Source organism: Rhipicephalus sanguineus, chromosome 2 (assembly GCF_013339695.2).
Source record: "Rhipicephalus sanguineus isolate Rsan-2018 chromosome 2, BIME_Rsan_1.4, whole genome shotgun sequence".
NCBI classification, from domain to species: Eukaryota; Metazoa; Arthropoda; class Arachnida; order Ixodida; family Ixodidae; genus Rhipicephalus; species Rhipicephalus sanguineus.
This window is the reverse complement of record NC_051177.1, coordinates 123,295,892-123,321,555: the sequence shown is the minus strand read 5'-3', so window position 1 is coordinate 123,321,555 and position 25,664 is coordinate 123,295,892. Positions and strand designations below refer to the sequence as shown.

At 42.2% G+C, this 25,664-nt stretch overlaps 1 protein-coding gene and 1 long non-coding RNA gene across 3 annotated transcripts in view; one reads left to right on the top strand and one right to left on the bottom strand.

The window, feature by feature from the left end:
- The window catches only part of LOC119383620 (probable peptidyl-tRNA hydrolase 2), a 50,406-nt gene extending 36,968 nt beyond the window's left edge, over positions 1-13,438 (top strand). For both annotated transcript variants that reach the window (XM_037651876.2, XM_037651875.2), the window contains exon 6: positions 4,869-13,438. In XM_037651876.2, coding sequence (XP_037507804.1) covers positions 4,869-4,955 — 87 coding nt within the window. In that variant the 3' untranslated portion in view covers positions 4,956-13,438. The remainder of the gene's footprint in view (positions 1-4,868) is intronic.
- Positions 4,761-25,664, bottom strand: part of LOC125757216 (uncharacterized) — a 78,997-nt gene continuing 58,093 nt past the window's right edge. The window contains exon 2 of the long non-coding RNA XR_007415149.1: positions 4,761-4,822. This is a non-coding gene — a long non-coding RNA (uncharacterized LOC125757216). The remainder of the gene's footprint in view (positions 4,823-25,664) is intronic.

Sequence of the window (25,664 nt, the reverse complement as noted above, 5' to 3'; positions counted from 1 at the left end):
GAAACCTACAGAGTTTTCTGGACACTCCACTACCTTTCTTGATCAGGAAGATCTTTCAATCGCCCAGACTTTGTGTTGTGCCGAAGAAGCACGTTGACTCGCACGCCTGAGAACATTGTCCTCACAAAACAAAGCAAGAGTCGCTACGATGCCAGGCATATTGCTATAAGTTTTTCTCCTAGTGACTACGTTTGGCTGTGGAATCCTGTTCACATGAAAGGACTGTACTGGAATGTTCTTGCCAACAATTTTGGACCATTCGTGATAGTCGCTCGTCGTAACCTGACATAAACTGTGTTATCACCCGGGTGATGGCCACTAACCATCGTTCGTGCGTTACACAAGTTGTTTATGTGGTACGCCTCAAGCAGTACCATCATAGGCATCTTTAGCTCGCTCACCGAGCTTCGTTTGCCCCCAGGGCAAACGGAAATGTAACGGAAATGTGCAAGTGTGCGAAATGCAGAAGAGAAAGGGTAGTGGAGCCAGTGCTTTACTGTGTGTATATGAGTTTGAAAATGTGGGACTGCTAACTGCTCCAAGGCGAGTTTTGTCTGCTCCAAAAGCTGCGCCAAGATGGCTTCAACCAATCACATCACTGCATAATGATACTTTTCTGTCACAATGAGAGGCGGATTTCATTTCACTGGCACCTTGAGACTTCTCTCAAAACGACAACCATCTAATGATGTCTCCACAAAATGGTTCGGTGCATAAGCATTGTTTCTAAAGATAGCACAGTTGCCTGCAGAATTGCGAAGGAACCTGCCTTGGCATCATTCAGTGATGTCGCTGGTGACGGGAGGAGATTAATTGTAGTCTTTTATGGTTCTTTTAAACTTGCGATGGCAGTCATCATCGTATTGTAGCTACATCTCACACTCGCTCTCAAGGGATTTCACGATAGTCATAGGTTCCATCTTGAAGTTAATTGCGGGAAGCTTATAGCTTGGCACATTGTGATGCATTTGAAGCAAGGGCTCACCAGATTTGGTGTCTGAGATTGAAGGGCAGTCTACTTTGTTGACCAACTTCATCAGTAGCCTTCTTCAGGCCATTCACTTGAGCCACTTCGTATGCAATACCCTGTTGTCGTGATGTTCGAGGAAGTTACGGAAGGCAATATGGTACCAAAGGTATCGGGAAACACTCAAGCGGATATACGTTCATGAGGAAGTAGAACCGGTCACTTCTTTTTCTTTTACTTTACTTTTTTTCCACACAGTCCTTGTTTTCTTCTTTCACAACAGTAGCCACTAATTGAATCATGCTTGTCTATTTCTTTTATAAATTTTCTGCAGTGGTGGCAGCTCTCACTTATGTGCTTTGTGGTACATGCATTACTAGAAACGATATGTGAAATGCTACGCAAGAATTGTAAGGACATTTACACCTCTTAAGGGGAGATGCTACTCGAAGACACGTTTTCTTTAATATTCACCCTAGAGCAATGAAACTTGAGCTGCTCATAGAACTTTTTGTGCTAATTTCAAATATATAATTAGTTTTCTTGCAAGTTGCATGCTTTTAGTTCTGCAACATGACAAAGTGAAAAACTTAAGCCTTTTGCACCCCCTCTTTTCAGACCTAAACTTCAATAATTTTTTACAATTGATAGTTCATAATGTTTCAAATAAAGTGTGGAATGCGAATAACTAATTAGGATGTCCATACAAAATATGTACTAGACGTGAAAAATTTTAACGTGGTAAGTTCATATTTCTCCTACCCTAGTAAAAGTTTACATAACTTTTTTTTATTATAAAATAAGAATATTGAAACTTAAACAAGATAATTGCATTTCTCGTACTTTGGAAAAAATTTGGGAAAAATTTCATGCAGATCTGAGCACCAGAAGTACGCGAAAAAGGAGGGGCACATTGACAAAAATGGCAAAATTTGTGTTTTGAGAAAAACGAGTTTTAAAGTCAAAATTGCATGTTTATTTATCAAAGATGTCATTGAATGCGACTAAATTTGTACACAAGAAAGAGCAATCCTCCTTGTAGTGGCCACTGCCATTAAAATGCGCCAGCACCATAGGTTTGGCCCTCACAGCTCTTTTGAGCTGACTCCTCGACAAGAGATTTTTTCTTCAGCGCACACCGACGAGCCCTTGCTTCTCCTGTTAGTTTTTGAGACATTTTTTTCTGGCGTGTGCTGTCCCGTGATGTGCCAAGAGCAACCAGATGATGAGGCGGGAGCACGCCAAGCTCTTCCAGAACACGTTCAAAACTGGAGTGCCCTCGATTAAACCAACATGTTCAGTGCTGTCATATCAGCAATCAACGAAGACTCGTCGTCCTGTGATTTTTCTTCGTCTTCGAAGAGTCCGATCTTTTTCTGGAAGTCACTCACATATTCGAATGTTGTGGCAAACTCGTCGGACGTATCGGCGTCACTGCCACTACGCCTTGCGGCAGCAGACGATCTTCTCGCTGTTTGAGTGTTCAGCTTTGATTTGCGCCGCCATCCTCGAAATTTGTGCGCCGCGTGAAACTTCACAGGCCGGTGACTGTGCTTTGTACGGCTTTCTTCATCCATAACGTATAAGCACTTGAGAAAACCGTTGTTCAGCTGCGCTGCTCGACGAGACACGGATCCTGCAAGTAGGCTTCACAGCACACACAGGCACGCAGCGGCCAATGGCGGCTCGCGATCCGTACCACGTGATTTAAAGCCAGTCGCAGCGCTCGAAAAAGCCGGCAAAAGCGTGCTTCTCATTATTATTTCTTGCGTTGCAGCAGTGCAGGAAACCGTCGTTATTTGGAGTGAGGCTCGGCTCTTCGCCTCATGCGGTTGACAATGGCGAGCGGCGGCACATTATCAGCGGCCAGGTGCTCGAAGATGACACACTTTCGGCCTTTTGACAGCCACGTTGTGCTCTTTAGACGCAATTTTAAAGCATTTCCAGTTGAGTCTCGACATTGATATTTTTTTTTTTTTTCAGAACAGCAGAGGTACTAATCTTAACAAAATAGGTGAAAACAAAAAATGGATAATTTTTTAGAAAACTCGCATTTTTCGACCCGCATCTCCCCTTAAGAGGCTGTTTTGTCACAGGTTGAGCCCCGCCACGGCGGTCTAGTGGTTATGGCACTCGGTTGCTGACCTGAAGGTCGCGGGATCGAATCCCGGCCACGGCGGCTGCATTTTCGATGGAGGCGAAAATGTTTGAGGCCCACGTACTTAGATTTAGGTGCACGTTAAAGAACCCCAGGTGGTCAAAATTTCCAGAGCCCTCCGCTAGGGCATCTCTCATGATCATATCGTGCTTTTGGGACGTTAAACCCCAGATATTATTATTATTGTCACAGGTTAAAGTTGTTATTCAGCTTTTGACGATACATCAAGGGCGTCAGTGTTGATTGGATTGCCTTGAGTTGTGTTGGCACGGTGGTAATTTGTCTATGTCACAGTGGTGCTAACCATGATAATAATGTGTTTGCACACATACTGTGCCGGACTTTTCTGATTAATGCAATTACTAGTAAATTTGATTAATTACTATAGTTAATCCCTCTGCGGAGTGCAACATAATTGCAGAGTTGGTCAATCTGTACTCAAAGCATAACCTTTTGCCAAGAAACTCTCTGCCTTATACCGAGTTTCGAAAAGTAGGGGCTCATTCGGCAGTGAAATATGTGGTTGTTGATTTTTTATGATAATGAATTATGTAGGCTCTACCAGCCACCATCAAATCTGTAATGTATGTGCGGGAACCTTAAAGGGACACTGAAGGCAAATAACAATTTATGTCAGAGTGAAAGCCCAATGTATGACAACTTCTAAAACGGCAATATTATCAACAGCAGTGCCCTACTTACCGAGAAATTAAGCTAAATGTATCACATGATGAGCGCCACGAGTGGGACATTTTCGAAGTGATCCCGATGACGTATGGACGTCGGCCTACAATAAATCACTAGTAATCAAACTAGCAGCAGTAAAAAAAGAACGTTCCGAGCATCAAAAGACTTAATAAAATGCTGTTTGTTCGTTTCTGCTTGATTCATGGAAAACAAAACCTCCGTGGCGTTGCCATGGGGAACGGCGCGCGTGGTTCAAAGGTTCCGTTTTCGCCGAACTGCGCCTCGCCCGTCTCAGTGGTAGTTTCGGGATCGCGTACTGCCGTGCGTGTTTTGCGCGCTCGCAAAAGTCGCTCTGACAGAAAGTTCGACAAAATGCCGCATGCATTTGATATTGCTGGATGCCCGAATGGTGCACAACGCCACTGCTGCAGCAAGGAAACCGGTGTGTCTTTTCACTGGGTGCCGCGGAATGAACCCCCACGCTCGAAGTGGCTTAGTGTCATGCAATAGCGCCAGTGTGCTAAACCAGCTAAACAGTCAAAACCTCTGCGTGTGTGCTCGCTGCACTTTCGTACTGAGGATTACGAGACCAACCGCAACTTGGTGAAGGCTTTGAATGTGCCCATCCGAGCAAGTCTTTGCCGCAGCGCCGTTGTTGCTACTGTGGGTCGCGCTACTTCCGTTCGGCTGCTACTAGTGTCGGCGGCCGCGCAGTAAAAGCGGGCAACGTTGGGCACGGCAGTGACGTATGAAAGTCGTATTTTCAGGCGGGAGATTTGAAGCGCGCTAATACGATGCGGACCACTAAAAACATGATTTTATTTCAAAATAAGCACTTCCTTCGCACAAAAGCAGCACTACGAGGTTTCTGGACCGCTATTTCAACAATCAACGTCGACTTAATATTTGCCTTTAGTGTCCCTTCAAGGTGATGCCTCCATCCGTGTCTTCTTTCTTTCTTTCCTTTTTTTTTTTTTTTTTTTTTTTTTTTTTTTTTTTTTTTTTTTTTACTGAACAAGCTTTTGCTGTATTAACTCGCATCATTGTTCTCGCCAGGTTCCTGAGGGATCGACAACGGTTCTAGGGATAATGGGGCGGATGGACCTCGTCGATCAGGTCACCGGAGGCCTGCGGTTACTGTGAAAGGCACCACCATTGCAACTCCGAAGGCATTCACAAAACACAAATGCAGCAGCAGCCGCCTTGTGATAAGCGAGTGTTCCCATTCCAGCCTGCCAATCCCCGCCATTGAAGCCAAAGAAGACACTGCTCCTTGCCCTCTGTATTTATACGCAAGTTTCCTAAGGACACTCCATGGCTGGCAGGAGCAGTCCTTTGATACGCTTCGAACTTGACAGCGATCTGTGTTTGTGCATTAAGCCTTGAATTAGGAATTAAGCAGCTTGGTGTGGCACCTACCATATATTTATTTTCAATACCAGAGCCTGGCTTCACACTTCGAAGTCTGCCATGCCAACAGTGTCACCTTTACAACCTTCCCATTCGTCTCCACTCTGTGTGGTCAACGTTGGGAGACATACAAATTTGAACCATTGACTGTCTCAAACTTTTGTTGTCTGTATGTGCCAGGACTCCAAAAGGAAACCTGGAAGTTTACTTTCGCATCATTTTAACCAGCCAGACATTTGCTGAATTTTCACCGTTGAACACTGAGGTGGTATTGTTGAGCAATCACTTTCAAAAGTCACCTTTGAAAGTTCATGCGTAACGCACCAACTTGGCACCGGATGCGTCTTACTCTCTAAAAACGGTTGCACAATTTGGGGAGTATTCCTATGGCACAACATTAATCTTAATCTATCTTGCCGGAAATGCCGATGGCCATGTACAGGGCAAATTTGGCGCCAAGTATTGCAATAGTATCTCGCAGAAGTGATGCAATTCTTGAAAGCAGTCTGTCGGCAACGCTGCCCTCGCTTATTACCCTTTCAGTAAATACAGAAAATATTGCAGTATGGGGCCCATTGTTTGGCCAATGACACTGAGGACATTAGATCTGGAAATGCTCGCATTTGGTGCAGCATTAGAATGGTGCCTGTCCCTTTTTTTTTTATTTCAGTCATTTTCATTTTGCATTGTGATGCGAGTTACCACGAAGTTATATTACGAACTATTTGTTGCATTGTTGCACCCCAAGCGCTTTGAGAAAACTCCTGCTTGGAAACCTTGTGTCAGTAAGCAGTGACGTCGAGCGAAGTATGTTGTCGACGGAAGAAATGTCAAATGGTTGTCTAAGATATGCACAATAACTTTGTGATAAAGTATTTTGCATAGAATTTAAAAGTCAATAGCAAAGTTAAACAGAATTTTGCTTGTGTAGTTTGAAAGCACACAGACCACAGTATCTTCGCGTTCTGTCACTTGTTGTTTGACGGGCATAGATGCTCCAGTCATTCGTATTCTTATTAGCAGTTGGGTGCTAGTTAAATGAGTCGAGGTTTAATAAAGAAATTATACCTGGAAAACATCCGTATTTTTTTACAAATGCATTTTTATGCATATCGCTAGAGAAAAACAATTGGTGGTGGTAGTTGTCAAAGCACTTGTTTTTGTTTGTCTCATAGGCACACAGTGGTGCGATCCACTAGCACACAGCTACCAACCTTCCTGAATTCTGCATGAAAGGTTATGAATTTGGGCACTTTTTACGATATTACATATGTTGCCCCATGTTTTACAAAAAATTCTTTTTTTCAGAAAAGTTCCGTGTTGGTCTCTCACTGTATGTACCTTTTAACGCTTTTTTGTTAAAAGGACATCAGAGGGCTACTTCCTTCAAGCTAGTTTATTCTGACAAGTTTCCGATATCAGCAAAGTCGGTTGCACTCAAGTCGCTGAAAGGCTACTGAAGATTGAAAACAATGATTTGCTTCTCAGTTCTTTGCCGTTCCGTGTTTGTTACTGTTTGGACACTGCTTCTAAATTTAAATTATTTTTAATAAAGTGTGTGTCTCAGAAGAGATGTGCGACTCAGGGCAAACTTCAAAGAATAAGTGTGTGCTATATTACCCCCTTCCCCAGTGGCGTCATTGTCCCAAGATTTTTAATAAATGAAAGTTCACAGTTTGGAACTTGTGTTAGTATAATATCTGACTTCAGTTCTAAGCTCCGCGGTGCTTTTGGCCGTGTGCGATACAAAATGACGTCAAATGTGGAGACTTCCACGTACTATGCATTTCTACGTTGGGTGTCTCAGATCTATAATGATAGGGGATTCAGAATACAATAGTTTCGCAGTTGTGGTGGACTTCAACGTTTGCAAGTGAGAACTGCCTGTTCAGTTATTAAATCATTTCATTTTGCTCGTTACCCTTTCTCTAATATCCATTGTGGACATGTGTCGTCAGGATTGCAAAACATTTGGCTAGTACTTGATGGAAACTTTTAGCCCAGCATCAACTTCATTAAATGCAGAATCTGTTAGGAAATGCGTTAGGGGAACAGCAATGTATTTTGTGACAGGTTTTGAGCACTTGTTTCTAGAAACCATTGCAAGAAACAGTTTAAAATTATGCTCTGAATGCTGGCTAACTTTATTTGCTGCCATTACATGCTAGAAAACATGTTCCTGTTGTCACTAAATTAACAAGCTTTAAATGAAACTTAGGTCACTGATTATACAGGCATGAAAATTCTCATCTGGCATTGCTAAAGATATTTTTTTAGTAGTAATGTGTCAAATCCCTTAGTTTTAATAACCTGAGACGTCAACTGCCTGAATGCTCTTTCAAAAAGCAGTACACACTGCACAATGCAACCTCGTATCTTACAGAATCGAGTCGGAGAAAAACTTTGTTTACGGTGGTTTTTCTAAACGGTATCATCTAGTCTGTTGAGCTATGTGATGTGGTCACACTGAAAAGGACACCGGCAAAAGTTTGACATCCATGTGCATGAATGCGCAATACATGTGATGGCTTGTTACAAAATTTACTATGCTTTACAGTTAATTGTCGGTGCAAACTTGTCGTTGACTAGCTCCGGAGCAGTTTCCTGGCGACTCACGTTTGTGCAGCTCTATATATTGTGCTGTCACCAACACCCTATTGTGCGAGTGTTTGTCGCCCGCCATCGCACGCCATGTTCTTTGCATGTACACCTCTTTTTTTAATCATGCTGGCAACCCCATTGACTTGGTGCTGAAATAACACACTGCACTGTTTACACTCCGCATGATTGTAGATGATGTGCTGAAAGACGTTCACCTCGTTCTGGCCATTGTCTTAACAATATATTGATGGTCAGGAAACACTCAGATCTTCTTTTAACATATAAATTTCTCCCAGAATGGTAGTCCTGACAGTCTACATTATTGTGACACCAATCAGAATTTGCTGGTGTTCTGTAGTAAGGTATGGCATGAACAAGTTGCCTATGAAAAAATTTAGTTCTGCGCATATTACTCTTGGCTGAACTTGTGTGTCATAGCTGTGGGAATTTATTGAAAGGAGCATGTCCATCTGTCCCGACACTATGACACACGTCACGTGTCTCGCAAGTGAGGCTTGCACATAGGAATAAATACAATTATGCAGTAATTTATCTGGGTGCCCTCCAAAACAGTAAATTCCCTGTCAGTATTCCTTTGAACAAATGGAACACGTTAACAACTATTATAGTAGTCTTGACGAGTGTACAGGCATGGACTGCCACAAATCATCTACATTTTAATGATATTGACCCTCCTCGGCTAGCTTTGCCTAAAAGCTCTCTTGAAAAAATAATGAAGAAAAGTAATAGCTTTTCCCACTTACAACTGTGCATAAAATTTTTTTCTTTCTTGGGCTGGGTCTTTGTTGTTGTAATTGTGCGAGCTATGAGCCAGCATAAGGGTCTAGCTGAACTGGCAATGATGGGTGCTTTCTGTGAGGAACCATGGCAAACAAGACGGGTATTTAGTACTGCTGAAGTGTGTACGTGAAACTGTAGGTGTTCTCCAAGCCGAGGACTGGTGTGATATATGTTGTAGAACTGCTTTATGCTCCAGGTGCACTTATAAAAACTCTATTTTGCATCAGTAAGAAAAAAATATAAATCTCCTGTAGATTGGACATTTTAATAAAGCTGTTTCTTCGAGGTCGTGGTAGACAAGCATATGTGGCGAGGGTTGCTAATTACTTACGGCGTATTTACACTTGGCTCTATTGGCTGAGGTTAACAAAGGGCAACATTTTGGAGTATGTGCGAAAAGGCAATGTTTGTGGCTTACTAGCACTTCTACAAGAAAGAAAACATTAGCACAGATAAGCATCATCTTAATTAAGATTTTTTCAATCTTCAACAAAATTATCTTTGTTTCGTCACACATTTATATTGGTTCGCAGAAAGTATGCACTGAGCACCACAAGGAGTGCATAGTTTCTTTAACTACTGATATGTTCCAGCAATGAGTATATCTGAAGGTTCGTTCTTGTAGGGGCTGACTGAGTGGCCATTTATTTCAACGCGTTGTTTTTAGTATACTACGCTCTGATACGCTCAAATGAAGATATCTGCGCTAGGTGAATTTTGCCACCAAGTTTTGGGCGTCAAAGTTCCTCGTCAAAGCACAGTTGTGTATTGTGTTGTATCGGCCATCGTAGCCCAACGAAGTTTGGAAGCATGGCACATTGCAAATAGATTATGCACTGTGAACAAACTACTTGTTCTAGTTTTATATGGGAAATTGTCTGTCGGGTATTGCGTATTTTTAGCGTGTTGCATGTGATTAAGAAGTTAATTTAGTTTGCATAGATGCAAGAGCATTGTATAATATAGATGCATATGCCTCCTTGTTATTCTGGGAAATGGGGCCACGAAGCTGTATTCTTGTTGACTTTTCTGTCACTGTTTGGCTTGTTCTTGCATGAAAGGGCTTCTGCTGGGAACATTGTTTCCATAACTGTTAAATATTTTTGTGACGTCAGAAGCTCTTTTACAGCTCTCATGAAAGGCGTAGTACATAGTACTAGTCGTGCATAATCAAATGCATTCTATTTCTGCATCTGTATTCTACAGAATCCTTGCACAGCAATCAACAGTGAAAGCACTCTCGTAAATAATGCAAATAATTATGTGACTTACTGTCTCACAGCTATAATTTTTTTTATTCCTGTGCACATTGGTTATCTGCCTCCTGACAGTAATCTTATCTTGCAGTGCTGACGTGTTAGCGTACACTGCACTCCCATCGCATATCACACTTAGTACTGTTCGGAAGCTTGGTGTCTGTACTTGCAGCTTCGGTAGTTGTGGTGTCCCGCTATATTCTTCTGTATTTTGATTGTTCTTGTGAAAACGAGTGACGACTGTCTGGTGACATTTTTTTTTACATACTTAATTTGTAACGTGACTCACTTGCATAATTGTGTGTTTGTCAGGTCTGTAACGTATCTGTTGTCTTCACTTTGGGAGAAAAAAAGTCAGTACATTTTGTCTTGATATCCCACGAAAGCGCTTGCAAATTTTCAAGTTTCCTTAACAAATGGTATCAGAGTTACCCTGGAAAGCAGCTGATCATGGGAGCCCTTTGCAGCAAAGAAGGAATGAAAATAGCTGGATTTATTTATTTTTTCTTGGCTTGGCTGAGCTACATCTGTAAAGAAAACGGGGCGCGAATAAAACGGCGCCCAAGAAAAGATTGACACAGGACGACCAACACCAACTCGCCCAACTTTTTATTATACTGCACATCTGTAAATTTAAGAACAATCATGAATTGTTTGCTGTATAGCTCATGTGACCTATGTGTGGGTATCTCTAAGTTGTAATAATCTGGCCCTTATACAGCATGGAGGTTGGCTTTTATTTTCAGGGATTTCGCATCCCAGAAACTTCTATTACACACTTATATGCCCACTATCACAGTATAGCTTGCCTGCTATATAAAAGCAATTGAAATTTTACTTTGTTTTTTTACTTTGAAACATTATCGATATGAATTTCATGCTGCTTGGCTTGGGCGATCCGTGTTGCTGTGGCATCACTCATCTTTTAGGCAGCAAAGAGATTAACTTTTATTTTCGGGGTTTTCCTGTTCAAGAAGCTTCCAGGTACATACCCTTCACATGCCCACTATTATGGTACAGCTTGCCACTTTGTTCTACAAAAAGCCACAGTCAATTTGAAACATTATATTGACATCAGACTTCATTTTTTATCACGATTTTGTTTGGCAGTATCTCCTATGAAGCGAAATAAGCAAAAGGCCACTTTCACATGACATCCTTATTTTTACACAGGAAGAGAAACTGCACATATCGCTTCCCTGTCTATGACTCCTGCACAGCAATACGCTATTGGTACTGCATAGTCAGCTTATGTATCTCATTGACGGAAGACGTGTTAGGTTGGTTATCCATTTGTTAGAACAATTTCTTCTTATTGGAACATGCACTTCAGCTCGCACATACTGTGCTCGTGCGTCCCTGTCTTAAGTGGTTCATCCACTCTTTACTCCTTTCATAGTTGTAGTGCTTGCTTCATACTGTAGTAATTCACACTTGTGAATGACAGTCAGTTTGACTCTTCCTGATCACATAAAGCACACATTGTGCTGTTCCTTGAAGGCGTGATCCGTGGAGTAGTACGTCTCCATATGTTGTGACACTTTTGCTACGCGACATTCATCTAGGAGTGGCAGTGATGGGTACTCCTACTTCCATGTCACTCAACGTGTACATGTGGTTACGTTAGACAAACCCAGTCTTCATTTATTTTTTCAGAAACACAAAATGACCTTTAGTTTTGCCTCGACCACACATTATCCTGCATTGTAGCTTATCACGGTGGTAGGGTGTTTGCGGGGCAGGGAGAGGGGTGTCTGCGGGGCAGGGAGAGGGGTATCTGCAGAAATGTTTTGGCTAAGGTGGTCTGCGTTTTAAGTGACTAGCTCTTGCCTCTGCCATGTCCCTAGCTTCACAGACGGTACAATGGAATGTCATTGATACGATTAAACGTAATAAATTTTTCCGGAGAATACTCTTTTTTTTCTTTAATTTCCAAGCCATTGTCTCATAGGAGCATGTGTCTTCTTGCAGCTAATATTTCCGTTGCCTTTCTCTCTCTGTCTCTCTTGCAGCTGATATGCTTGCGTTTTCACCGGAAATTAGATAATACGACTGCAGAAGTTGCTTTAGAATTCATTACGAATGCTCAGTTGAGTTTGAGTGAGGAAATGTTGGCTGCTTTTTTTTAAAGGAGCTTCGCAACACTTTTCCAAGTAACCATAGAATGGCGTCATTAAAGGAGTAAATTGCCTCACGAATCGACCGCCGCAGAAATATTTAGAATTCGTCAAGTACGACCGGAGTTACAACGATTTGTCGCACGCTGTAATTGCTTTCTCTCTTCTCTCGTCCCGACGAGTGCGCTGGAAGCTAAGCATGGAGGGATGGTACGGGGGAAAAAGTTACGTCACGCGCATGTCGTGACCTTGAGCACTTATTTTTTCTTTCGAACGCAGAGCTTTCAGTGTGATCACGAGCGGGCACGTGGCGGTCCCCCGCGGCGGCCACGGTAACTATGCAGCGCACGATGCTCAAATCAGCCAGTGACCGTGAATTTGTGTATATGGCGCGGTCATTTGGGTATATGGCATCATTTATAGAAAGATGAGTGAACGATTTCTAGCCGACTTCGAGAATTAATTGTAAAATTCCAGACCGCGTGCGCTGCGCTATAATCATAGACGTGCGCGATGAACCTTCGCCCCTCGGGAGGGGCGAAGGTTCATCGCGGCGCCCCCCTCTTTACTAAGCCAATGTATGGGGCAGACTCTGCGCCCCTCTCTTCTTAGGTGACTGAGTGGGGGTGGGCTGCACACCCCCCCCCCCCCCCCCCGCCGTGCGCACGCCTATGGTTATAATGTTTGGCTCGCGTGTTCTCAGAAGCCTCGACTACCGATCGGCGTCATTTTCTGACCATGCTGAAAAAGTGTTGCAGGGCCCATTAACTTCGAGAGGCACTTTTTTTACAGACATTAAAGAAAAGAAAATTCAGCGCACACTGACAAGCTATTTCAACATAGTTGAATAGAAGTGCTTCGACTGAAGTTTGTAGATCGTCAAGTTACGCTTCTCCACGTAATAAGTTTTGCGGAGCATTATCCATCAATGCCACAAACAATTTTGCCATTTAATTTAGCCTGTTCTCGTATTTTCTGAATGATACGTTTTATTTTCTACTTCCCATGAAGATTGTGTCAACGAGACTCCACTGTGTACGACAGCTGGCCATGTCAAGGGTCTCTTGCCATTAGCAGTACACTGTGCATATTGGGCGAACTAAAAGTATTGTGTTCTCTGAGTTCATCGAGTGCGGTGGCATGTGTAAACATCACGGCCTTGTCAGAACACGCCTGCACGACTTCTTTAACGTAACATTCACACAATGGATTTTGTTGCTTTAGATGGTGTGTTGAAATGAAATACCTTGCTGTTTTTATCTGCTGTGGTGGTTTTCTCAACGTGATTGCACAGCCATAACTGTTCACACTCTGTATAGAGTAATTTTGTGCTGATTTTTCATGAAAGAAGAGTAATTTTGTGCTGCTTTGTCATGAGAGAAATAAATTATCTGAAACTGTATTTGGACATAATATTCGTCCTAATAAAAGCTTTTTGAAAGGAGCTGGAAGATCTGGTATTGAATACATGCTGTTGGCGATATACTGATAATGGAGTGTCGGATGTACTATGTCTATTTAATAAATAAATGGCTAGCTCTCCTGTAGTCGAGATGCAGTTGTAAGCATGAAATATGGCTACAGGCAAAGCAGAATGGTTGGAGATGCCAGAATCTCTTGCAGTTTCTCAAGGGCACACTCCACCAAACTACACTACTCTGCACTGCGTATTGGTCCATATGGACGCCATTCTTTCCTGTCACTGTGTGAGATAAACCTTGGAAAAGAACGAGTGTATGGTGTCCTATATCTTGGAAAGTCGCGTACTAGAAGTTACAGCTTCAGTGACAGGGTGAACAAACACCAATAACTCGGAAACAATATATATATTTTTAATTTGTTTGGGCCGTAATTAGCCTATGTAATGCTGTACGAAGGGTTGACAGCCAAAGGCCACATTTGTCATAACTTTTGGCTGGTTTCCCGGATATCTTGTTTTGTTCTCGCAACTACGCTCGGATGTTCTCGTTTGAGTGCCCGGATAAAGGCGCTAGTCTTTGGTGCAAGGTTACTTTAAAGCCGCTGACAACGACAGCTAAAAGCATTCCATGGTTAAAATTTTTGTAGCCAACCATTTCTACTCGTTTCTATAGGGTCCATAGCAGAGGTGAACATTTTTACAATTTCAATATTTCTGGGGAACTATAAACAAGAGAAGTGTGGAGGCAGGGGCCGCAGATATACGTTTTTTTTGTGAATGGACCTTGTACTTATTAGATTACCGCAAAGTATAGTATAAATTGATGCTGAAGGCCATCGAGTCACATATGCTCAGTAATATTGTTTTTATGTCATGTAACATAATTTTTATTTTACAGCAAAGATATGGTACTGCTGACTGCAGGCACGCGCAAGGTTATCTTTTAGGGGTAGTAAAGCTTCTTCGCAGCCCATATACCTACGCCCCATATTCCCCCACTCGGAAGTCCGGACAGGCAACGCCAAGATGACCGAAGCACGGCAATATTTCGATCACTACCCCCCCCCCCCCCCGTCCAGAAAAAAAGTTCAACTTTGCACACATACAAACGCACGCACAAACATACGTAAAGTATGGCTCAACCCCCGCGAAAAAAAAATTTTGGCCACGCTACTGATTTCTATGTATTTCGCTTTTCTCACCTTCATGTCCATAGAACCCCACGTATTTTGAACCTCAATATAACAAAGCGTGTCTATCCGTGATTTCATTATAGCGAAGTTTCATTGCTGCTGCAGAGAAAGACCAAGGAGATAAATTGAAATTTCTGCTGGGGTCAGTGGTCATATATGGTCGATTTACACGCGGTTTTCAGCGCCACGCGACGAAGAGCGGCCGCCGAAACGGAGCTGTGCGCTTTCCGGCCGCGGTTTCGAGGGAAAGGGGGCAACTCGATGCTCTCCTCGCCTTCGGAGCGGCGGAGAGGGAGAGCATGCAGCTGATCCGTGGCGCACGGAACCTATTCTTTGCCGTGCATGCCATATGCGCCAGTGCCCGATATGGCCTTCTTGTTACCGCCGCGTATCAACAAGCACGATTAGCCGTAGATCCGGCATGCATTAAACGCGACGAGGTCTTCTTGGCGATCGTTCAGGAAATGTTGCGTCGCCGACGCGGCTGGTATCTATACATAGGCGTATCTACAGGGGGAGGGGGGCCAGCCCTTCCACTGAGGAAACTTGGAAGGGTGGAGTCAAGGTTCACGGTCAAGGTTCACGGTTTTCTGGGCTAAGGAGATTGAATTGACAGCCGTGCTAGTTGGTCCTGATTCATCCTACGTTGACTTGTACAACGCAAAATAGAATTCGGACGGCAAAGAAGCACACACTCGCAGCGCTAGTTATTTCTCTCTCTCCCCCTCACTCAGCAAGAATGAGTTCACAGTGTTATATACGCGCAAAAACGGCTCAACACCGTTAATTGAAAATATTTATTATACTCATATGAAGAATAAGGATGGGATGGGGCTCATTCGGCAAGCATTATCAAATCATGAATGGTAGTCTACCACTATCTCTCAAGAGGAAGGTATATAACAGCTGCATCTTACCGGTACTTACCTACGGAGCAGAAACCTGGAGACTTACAAAGAGGGTTCAACTTAAATTGAGGACGACGCAGCGAGCGATGGAAAGGAAAATGATAGGTGTAACCTTAAGAGACAGGAAGAGAGCAGAGTGGGTCAGGGAACAAACGGGGGTTAAGGATATCATAGTTGAAATTAAGAAGAAGAAATGGATATGGGCCGGCCACGTAGCACGTCGGCAGGATAACCGGTGGTCATTAAGGGTAACTGACTGGATTCCAAGAGAGGGCAAACGCGTGAGGGGAAGACAGAAAATTAGGTGGGTAGATGAGATTAAGAAGTTTGCAGGTATAACGTGGCAACAGAAAGCACAGGACCGGGTTGATTGGCGGAACATGGGAGAGGCCTTTGCCCTGCAGTGGGCGTAGACAGGCTGATGATGATGATGATGATGATGACTCCATCTCGCCAGCTGCTCTAAGTAACCGCTGTCAATGTGATTCGTCGTGATCGACGGGCAGCCTTCTTGAATTACGTTCAGAATGAGACACTGTCCGGCTATTCAAAAAAAAAAAGTTTACATATTGTTCAGCTTAGTAATGCGCTGTTTAAAGTGCACGCGCTATTTTAACGCCGCGACATTTCACAGATTTATGACGTTGCGTAACAAGCAGGCGATTTTCAAGTACGACGAACCAACTCGCCCAATCTTCAACACTTGTGATTTTACGGCGCACCGAAAAAAACAATTTGACGAATGGCGAAGAACCAATGGTCAACAATGTGCCGTATTTAAAATAGTTTATTATCTTAATTTTTGCGTAGTCGTGCATAAGTGACGTTATGGATCATTTTCGCATCACTTATGCGCGACTACGATACGATGAGTACATAGAATGTACTAGACGTCTTTAATGCCAGAAATTCTTAGTTTTTTAAAGAAAACTTGTGGTTCACAACTTAACAAACACAATAAGTGAAATAACAATAATAATAACTGCGCGCTGAAAACATTATTTCGACTGGGAGAAAACAAGGCAAACTGGAACTAATGAACTAATGTACGCGAACCTGAATGTGTGCAAGATAGTGTAGTACTCATTACGGAAAAGAAAAGGTGCAGTCATTGCTAGCTATGTTAAAAAAATTATTAGTGAGCAGCTTTTATACGTTAACGAAATTTCATTGAATGATACAGATCTATACTATTGGGCAGGCCGCCATCGACATAATTGTATTCGTGCATAAAGGTGTGTGGTCAATGTATAAAAAGTGTTGCTTGTAATACTATTGCATGCCTAACACGCATATGTATGGTTCTTCCTGTGTATGCTACGTCAAACTGACTATACTTTTTCTACAATGTTATGAAACACTGGTAAGCAACTTCTCACTCTGTAGATGAAAAATCACATTAAATTGAGTGCAAATGAAGTTCTCTCTCTCTCTCTCTCTCTCTCTCTCTATATATATATATATATATATATATATATATATATATATATATATATATATATATATATATATACAGGGTGTTTCAAGAAATGTGTCCAACCTTCGCAAAAAATCAGGAAAATGCGATATTTGCTCGGGGCTTTCACAATTGCTTTTTCTGTAGCGGCAGGAATCTTAAGGTAGTTAAGGACATCATTTAGGACAGTAATTAAGAAAGTTACATTAATTAACTTTTTAATTAGTGTAGTTAGGTGATTGTGCCAAATGGGAGAATTAAAGTTCTTCATGCGAGGAACCCATCCGAGCTTTGAGATTTCGAAAAAGCGTCCTCTAGTAATTGTTGTGGCGTAATGAAATTCAACGAAATGCAACGGCTTTCAACAGCGAAAGCCATCGAATTCGGTTGAATTTCATTACTTTGTAAATATTACTAGAGGCCGCTTTTTCGAAATCTCAATGTTGGGATGGGTTTCTAGCACGAAGAACTTCAATTCTCCCATTTGACACAACCACCTAACTCCACTAATTAAAAAGTTAATTAATTTAACTTTTTTAATTACAGCCTCAAATAATTTCTTTAACCATCTTAAGATCCCTGCCACTACAGAAAAACCGATTCTGAAGGCAGCAATCAAACATCGCATTTTCCTGATTTTTTGAGAAGGTTGGGGTGTGTTCAGATAAGGACAGACCAAGGGGGGTCCCGACTATTTTTTGTTTTGCACGAAATTTTTATATGAGCTGGGCAAATGTCTCTATAGAAAGGAATGAACCTTCGTTTTGCGGAAATTGTCACGGATTTCTAGGAAAAAATTCGCGTTTCACAACAGGTGGAAAAAAGGCAATTCTGCAACTTTCAGATTGCACAACTTTGGAGGCCTATCACTAAAAACTTAACGCATTGTGGACATCAGTATTAATTTTTGGTAAATCTTCAGCAATAGTACTATCGGCCTACGGAAATTTAAATTTGTGTGACTGACAGTACATTTTTGAAAAATTTGCAAACATTGATTTTTGAGTGGCTGCCTCTGGCTGACCCCAAATTCAAGGGTCTTTTTTCGCAGTTTTCGCTAAAGCGCTGAAGCTGAAAATATTTCCCACAAGTCTACGAAAGGTTTTTCGCTAATTAAGCAAAAAGTTATGCGGCTACACTGCATATTTATTCCGTTATAAAATCCCAAAAAGGCCATAATTCCAAAACTAGCGAAAATTGCAACATTGTAGGGTCATTTTAAAAAAAATAATCATCACCGATTTTTATGAAAATGATGAACTATACCCGGCCATGACTGCTAAATATTGTGCTGCAAAAATATGTTGCATTATTTTGTTTTAAGTGAGAAAATTGAGCTTATTTTAATACCCATGTATGGTCTTAACATCAATGTGTGGCGCTCTAATAATAAAATAAATTTAATAGAAATATTTAGTTCGTAGCTCGCTTATTTGGGTTTAATAATGACGATGGACCCAGCTTGTGTCTTTTTGACCGTTTTGAGTCACAGAAAAGCTCAGCTTGAATTTTTCAGAGCTCCTCTGTCTGTATCCATACTACAACACATTGAGGCAGCAGGCACGCGAGAGCGCGTACAGCAAGACCAAGGCGTAATTGAATGCCACCCGCAAGAGAGGGAAACAAAAGTACGTATAACAGCCAAGCACTCCGAGAACCTGTGACGGAGAACACATGACCGTCGTGAAATGCGAGACGCACCGCGGTGCGCCTGCAACGGTCGGCCCCAGACAGGAGAGAGCGTTCCCCTCACCCCTGAAAAGAAGCTTTTTGTGTGTGAACCGTATGTCAGTCTGGATAGTGAACTCGAACAAAGAAGTCATGTTGTTTTCTACGTGTGTCAATGATACAGTTTTTTCATCACATTGTAGTTACTCTCGTGTCGTCCTCTATTAATAATAATAAGTTATCTCGTAAGCAGATAAGATAGAGATTGCGGAGTAAGTAAGAAGCCCACTGCAAGCAGCTCTCTTCACGTAAACCCTGGTGTCAAGACATCAGCTGCGATCCGGCTACTGAACTTTCGTTATTGCACTAAGAACTTCCTTGGACGCTACCTTCACCCCAAAGTGATTGTACCTTATACTCACTGTAACCTACTGTGTCACCGAGAGACCGCACTGTGGCACAGTTCTGATGGCGAAGTTTCCTGAACGAAATTGCTGCGCCGACTACTTAAAGAGAAACAAGCGGGAGATCAGGTTTCAAAGGAATTTCCGCAGTGTCAAAGACTTGGGAATTGACAATCTAAAGAAAGTGTTGGAAGCTGACACAGCGCTCAGAGTGCATGAATCGCACTTTGTGTGCTAGAATTGCTTTAGGAACTTTAGGGAAGACATTGAGCATATGGAAGAGGAATCCAGTCAGTCCAATCAGGGTTTCCAGACTACAGAGGAAGTTATGGAAAGCATTAAGGCAGTCGTTGGTGCCCCATCAGCAGTGTCGCCACTAAAGCCTCCTCGGAGTGTAAAGAAAGGGAAGAGACTCTCATACGCAAAGCGCAAGGCAGATGAAATTACTAGAGCTGCTGTAAGAAACATTCGATGCGGAATTCGCACAGCATACGGTATTAAAGACATTCCATCACAATTCAGTTGCTGCGCCTGTGCCAGCTGGAAGAAAAACCTACACACAGCGTACATCAAGTGCACATCTTTTTGAGAGCGCTGCCGTCTGCTATCCTTGATACATCTGAGCCTAACAATAAAAGATGTGCGACGCTTCATTCCAGAGGCAACGAAGCACGCGATTCTAAAGGCCAGGAAGATAGCTGAAGAACAAGGTGTGTGGAGCCTTTTGGAGCCGTACTGCAGAGAAAAATTGAGTGAAGCAGACACCAACAAAATCCTTGAATACTACACAAAAGATGAGCCGGACTGTTCAAGACAGAGTCCAAACAAGAAAGATGTGGTGCGCGTGCGCATCGACGGAAAAGCCTAATTCATTTCGAAGCGTTTCATGACGCGGTCGCTACGAGAGACATACTCAGTCTACAAACTTGGTAATCCGCTGTCAGCGGTTGGTCTGACAAAATTCATATCTTTGCGCCCAGAATGGGTCAAATGCTCACCGCATCGGGAGGGGTGTGTATGGGCATATTGTGCAAATTTCAAACTATGCCTTATTGGGATCAAAAATGCGTCGGGGTCTTTGATGTCGACTGATGATGTGCAGGCGCTCTGTGTGTGCACGCAGCCTAGCACCAAATGCTTCTTAGGCGAGTGCGAACAATGTCCTGTGAAGAATGGTCTAAGCCTGGGAACTCTTGGCATAGCACCGGACGAAGAAATTGTATTTGCTACTTGGGAATCAGGTGAACTAATAAAGAAGACCATGATGCCTCCAGCATTCCTAAAGGAATTTCAAAATGTGACCATGAAATGGATCCCTCATAACTACCTCACGCGCACGCAAGCAAATGCCATACACGAGGAAAAACAGTGTTGTGAAAAGGGTTCCATTGTTTTCCACTTTTACTTTGCCGAAAATTGGTCCATCGTACTCCCAGATGAATTACAATCTTACCATTGGCAAAGTACGCAAGTTAGCATCTTTACTTGCGTTGTATCGACAAGAAAGTCGACATGGAACTACGCAATAATTAGCGATGTCGTTTGCCACGACTCTGCACATGCTTGCTAGGCCCTGAGAAAAATCAAGGATCACATTGAAGATTATGCTCCAATTTACACGAAACTAACACTTGCGAGTGATGGAGCAGCTGCCCATTTTAAGAACCGCTTCCAACTGCACGAATTGCAATGCAGTCAGCTTCAGACAACCAAGTGGGATTTTTCGGCAACGGGGCACGGCAAAAATGCCTGCGACGGCGTCGGTGGCCTTGTGAAACACCAAGCCACACTACATAACCTGCGTTCACCCGCCACCGAGGTCATTCAGTGCGCAAGTGATTTCGTTACTATTGTAGCCAGTAAACTTAAAAAGGTTTTCTTACTGCATATGGAGAAGAGTGAAGTGGAAGCCTTCAGAGAACTGAAGAAGGAGGAATGGAAACTTGCCAGACGGGTTCAAGGTATTCAGGCAACCCACATGTGCAAACACATGAAATCGGGCCAAGGGGATTTCCTGTACGTAGCGCGGTGTGCAGACACAGAGTGGAAGGAATTGTGAATCTGCAGTGTGCAAAATTTGATTGCCCGAATGGATATTACTCATTCTAGGTGACGTGAATAAACTATTTAATGCGCAACATGAACGTGTGCTTCTTGTAGATTCATAACTCCCTCATTCCCACCATCTCAACCCGTTTCTGCGAATGATAAATTCGTCGAAATATTAAGACAGCAACGGTCTTAATATTCCCATACAATGGTAATGCTCGAGCCACCTGTACCTTATTGTAACCAACTCTAGTCCTAAATTTCGTTGCTTGATGGAAGAAAATCAGGGTAAGTACGCAGTTGAAGATGGTAACACGAAGGATTTTATTATTAATAAAGTACAGGAAGATATTTTTGCAGGATTTTCATCGAAATATGGCCCTCAAGTAGTCTTAGGGCAAGTTAATAATCATTTTCCTTAAAGAAACAAACGCGAACCTCACATTTCGGGCCCCCTTTCTCTACCACCCAACAGCGAGCAATCGGGTCTAGGCACACTAACGCAACAATAACATTTTCCCGTACTGTTAGGGAAATACTAGTTAAATCTCTTTTGCGTTAGATACGTGGTATGATGTGAACTAAAATGGTTGACGTGCAGAAAGATTTACACTCTACACCACGAGCTTTCATTTGTACGCGCTCTCGGGTGCCGGCTGCCTCAATATACTGGTACACAGACACAGACAGAGGAGCTCTGAAAAATTCAAGCTGAGCTTTTCTGTGACTCAAAACGGTCAAAAAGACACAAGCTGGGTCCATCGTCATTATTAAACCCAAATAAGCGAGCTACGAACTAAATATTTCTATTAAATTTATTTTATTATTAGAGCGCCACACATTGATGTTAAGACCATACATGGGTATTAAAATAAGCTCAATTTTCTCACTTAAAACAAAATAATGCAACATATTTTTGCAGCACAATATTTAGCAGTCATGGCCGGGTATAGTTCATCATTTTCATAAAAATCGGTGATGATTATTTTTTTTAAAATGACCCTACAATGTTGCAATTTTCGCTAGTTTTGGAATTATGGCCTTTTTGGGATTTTATAACGGAATAAATATGCAGTGTAGTCGCATAACTTTTTGCTTAATTAGCGAAAAACCTTTCGTAGACTTGTGAGAAATATTTTCAGCTTCAGCGCTTTAGCGAAAACTGCGAAAAAAGACCCTTGAATTTGGGGTCAGCCAGAGGCAGCCGCTCAAAAATCAATGTTTGGCAATTTTTCAAAAATGTACTGTCAGTCACACAAATTTAATTTTCCGTAGGCAGATAGTACTATTGCTGAAGATTTACGAAAAATTAACACTGATGTCGACAATGCGTGAAGTTTTTAGTGATAGGCCTCCAAAGTTGTGAAATCTGAAAGTTGCAGAATTGCCTTTTTCCACCTGTTGTGAAACGCTAATTTTTTCCTAGAAATCCGTGATAATTACCGCAAAACGAAGGTTCATTCCTTTCTATAGAGACATTTGCCCAGCTCATATAAAAATTTCGTGCAAAACAAACAATAGTCGGGACCCCCCTTGGTCTGTCCTTATCTGAACACACCCGTTGGACACATTTCTTGAAACACCCTATATATATATATATATATATATATATATATATATATATATATATGTTATATATATATATATATAATATATATATATATATATATATAATATATATATATAATATATATATATAACATATATATATATATATATATATATATATATATTATATATATATATATATATATATATATATATATATATATATATATATATATATAATATATACACACGTTGCTACTATAAGTAGCCATTGTCAATTTGATCGGTGGGCAACCTTCTTGAATTAAATTCAAAATGGCACTGTCCGGCTATTCCAAAAAAATCGCAGCATATCCACGTGGTGAATGATGATGAGTGGGGCGAAGCTCCGGAGAGAATCATCGGTAAACCGTGAATGTTCTGTGTAACGCCCCATCAATCATCATATGAAGAGTGAGAAACACTGTGTGTATATTACAAACATCAAACTTTTATTTTTCTTAATTAGATGATGCTTGGCTGGCGTTGTCCCTTCATTATCACGGCTTTATGGTCCCTGAAGTGAAAGAGACAGCGGTTCTTGTACGGGTTGCAACTGGAAATTAGAAAATACCAGGTCTATACACATCCCTCGGATGGTCGTTGGTTTCATATGATCAAAGGACGTGCACGTGAGAGCATATTTGGCTGCAATATGTTGTATGAACCACTCATTGTTCTTTTCGGTAATATCGACATTCAGGTCACCGACTAACACAAATAGTCTATTCTTGTACTTGTCATCATTACACAATGCCGTCTCAATGAATGTCTTGATATTCCCACTCGACAAATTGGGTGCAAGGTACATGGTCATGATGATGCATCCATCAAAATCGATGGCAGGATATTCACCGTTGTGGCTTTGAGCCGTGCAGCTTGTCGAGCAGCTTCGGCCTCGCGGGCTCGAACGGCGGGGTCTTCTCGCCGCAGCATATGCAGCTTGTCGAGCAGCTTCGGCTTCGCGGGCTCGAACGGCGGAATCTGCTTCGCGGCGTCGACGTGCAGCTTCGGCCTCGCGGGCTCTCACCTCAGGATTCTGTCTGCGAGCGCGCGCTGCCGCCGCATTCCGTGCCCTCCGTTCCGCAGCCCTGTCTTCCATCTGGCGACTCCGAGCTAAAGATAAAGCGTGCCAAGAGGGAGCGTCATGGCGCGTTACTTCTGAAATGTTGTCTTCGGGTGTCGTTGAAAACACGAGACGTAGTAAAGAAGAAAGAACGCCACACAGGCGAACATGCACGAGTGTGTCACTCGTCAACGTCGTCTTCTTCTTCTACCGCATACCAGAACGCGCGCTCCTCACGAACTAGAGGTGGCTACTACAAACAAACCTACAAACGGAGGATGGACAGACCCACGGCCATAAGGAGCTTCGCCCCTAAAAAAAAAACATTAGGTATTGTTCAGCATATTAATGCTCTGTTTAGTGTGCACACCTCGTTTTAACACCGCCAGGTTTCACAGATTTGTGTCATCGCGTAACAGGCACGCAATTTTATGGCACACCGAAAATTTTTGATGAATGGCGAAGAACCAATGGCGAAAAATATGCCGCATTGAAAAAAGTGGTGGTGGTGGTAGCAACTTTATTCAGAAATCCGGCAAATTTGTGGCCTGGGCCTAGGCCGCCCCCGAGGAGGAACGGAGACCCTGTCTGTATTCTCTTATTTTTAAAGACGATATTAAAGACGACAGTCTTTCTTGGGGAACTTAAACGCAGAAATTTTGGTCTGTCTTTCTGTTTGTCTGTCTCTCACCCGATTCAGCCACCCGGCCAAAGTTTAACCACTTTCTCAACGCCCAGCCATCTTGAACTGGTAGCGCCGTTCATACTAGTGAACATTAATTGTCGATCAAAAAGCAAATGTTACGCATATCTGAGGCGCAACATCAATATGTGTGTTCCTTTACTATAGAAAATACATATATACGTAATTCTAAAGACCCTAGTGTTTCTTAGGCTGCGCTGAAAATGCTAGTGTTTTTGGGCTGCGCTGCAAATCTGACGCTGTTAGCCAGATGCGGCGATTAAACATAGAGGAGGAGGACTCATGCAGTACGGCCGGCAGAAGACTATCGTCTTTCGACGACATTTGCAGCGAAGCACACAGATACGCGGCCAATTTTTTTTTTATGTAGTCGTGCATGAGTGGCCATTACGCGATGAATCATTTTGGCGTCATTTGTTGCATCGCGTTATGATCAGGTGCTGTGTGCATGACCCAGAAAATTTCGACCAATCATAAAGAACTAACGACCAATGCGGAAGGAAACAATGCGAGGTAGTTTAACGTTATAATCACCCACATTTTTTCAAAGAAAACTTGTGCTCGCACCGTTTGCGTAGGCATATTTACTTGGAGGGGCCGGAGGGCCCTCCAAGCAATATTGCAAATACAAATACGAAGAGTATAAAAAATGTACTACGCCCCTAATACCAAAAATTCTTACTTAATAAAAAAACTTGTTGAGAAGTTAAGAATAATAGTAATGTAATAATAGTAATAATAGCATGCGCCAGAAACACTATTTGGCCTAGGCGCAAACAAGACAAAATATAAGATAAGGAAACTTGGATATCTGCAAGAAACTGTATAAGACTAATTACGCAAAAGAAGAGGTAGAGTCACTGCTACCCACATTAAAAACGCAATTATTATTGAGCCGCTTCTAGACGTCAACGAAATTTCATTCAGTGCTCGGCCTTCGTCATTCTCTGATGAAGGCCATGCCACGGCCGGAGAGTTAGGCATAAAGTATTGCTTTCTCGTACGTGCACCCTCTTGTTTTCGTATACGTACCGGACCCATCGAACTTTCCCACTAAATATATATATATATATATATATATATATATATATATATATATATATATATATATATATATATATATATATATATTATATATATATATATATATATATATATATATATATATATATATATATATATGCGGCCGATGGAGTGAGGGAGGCTTGCCCCT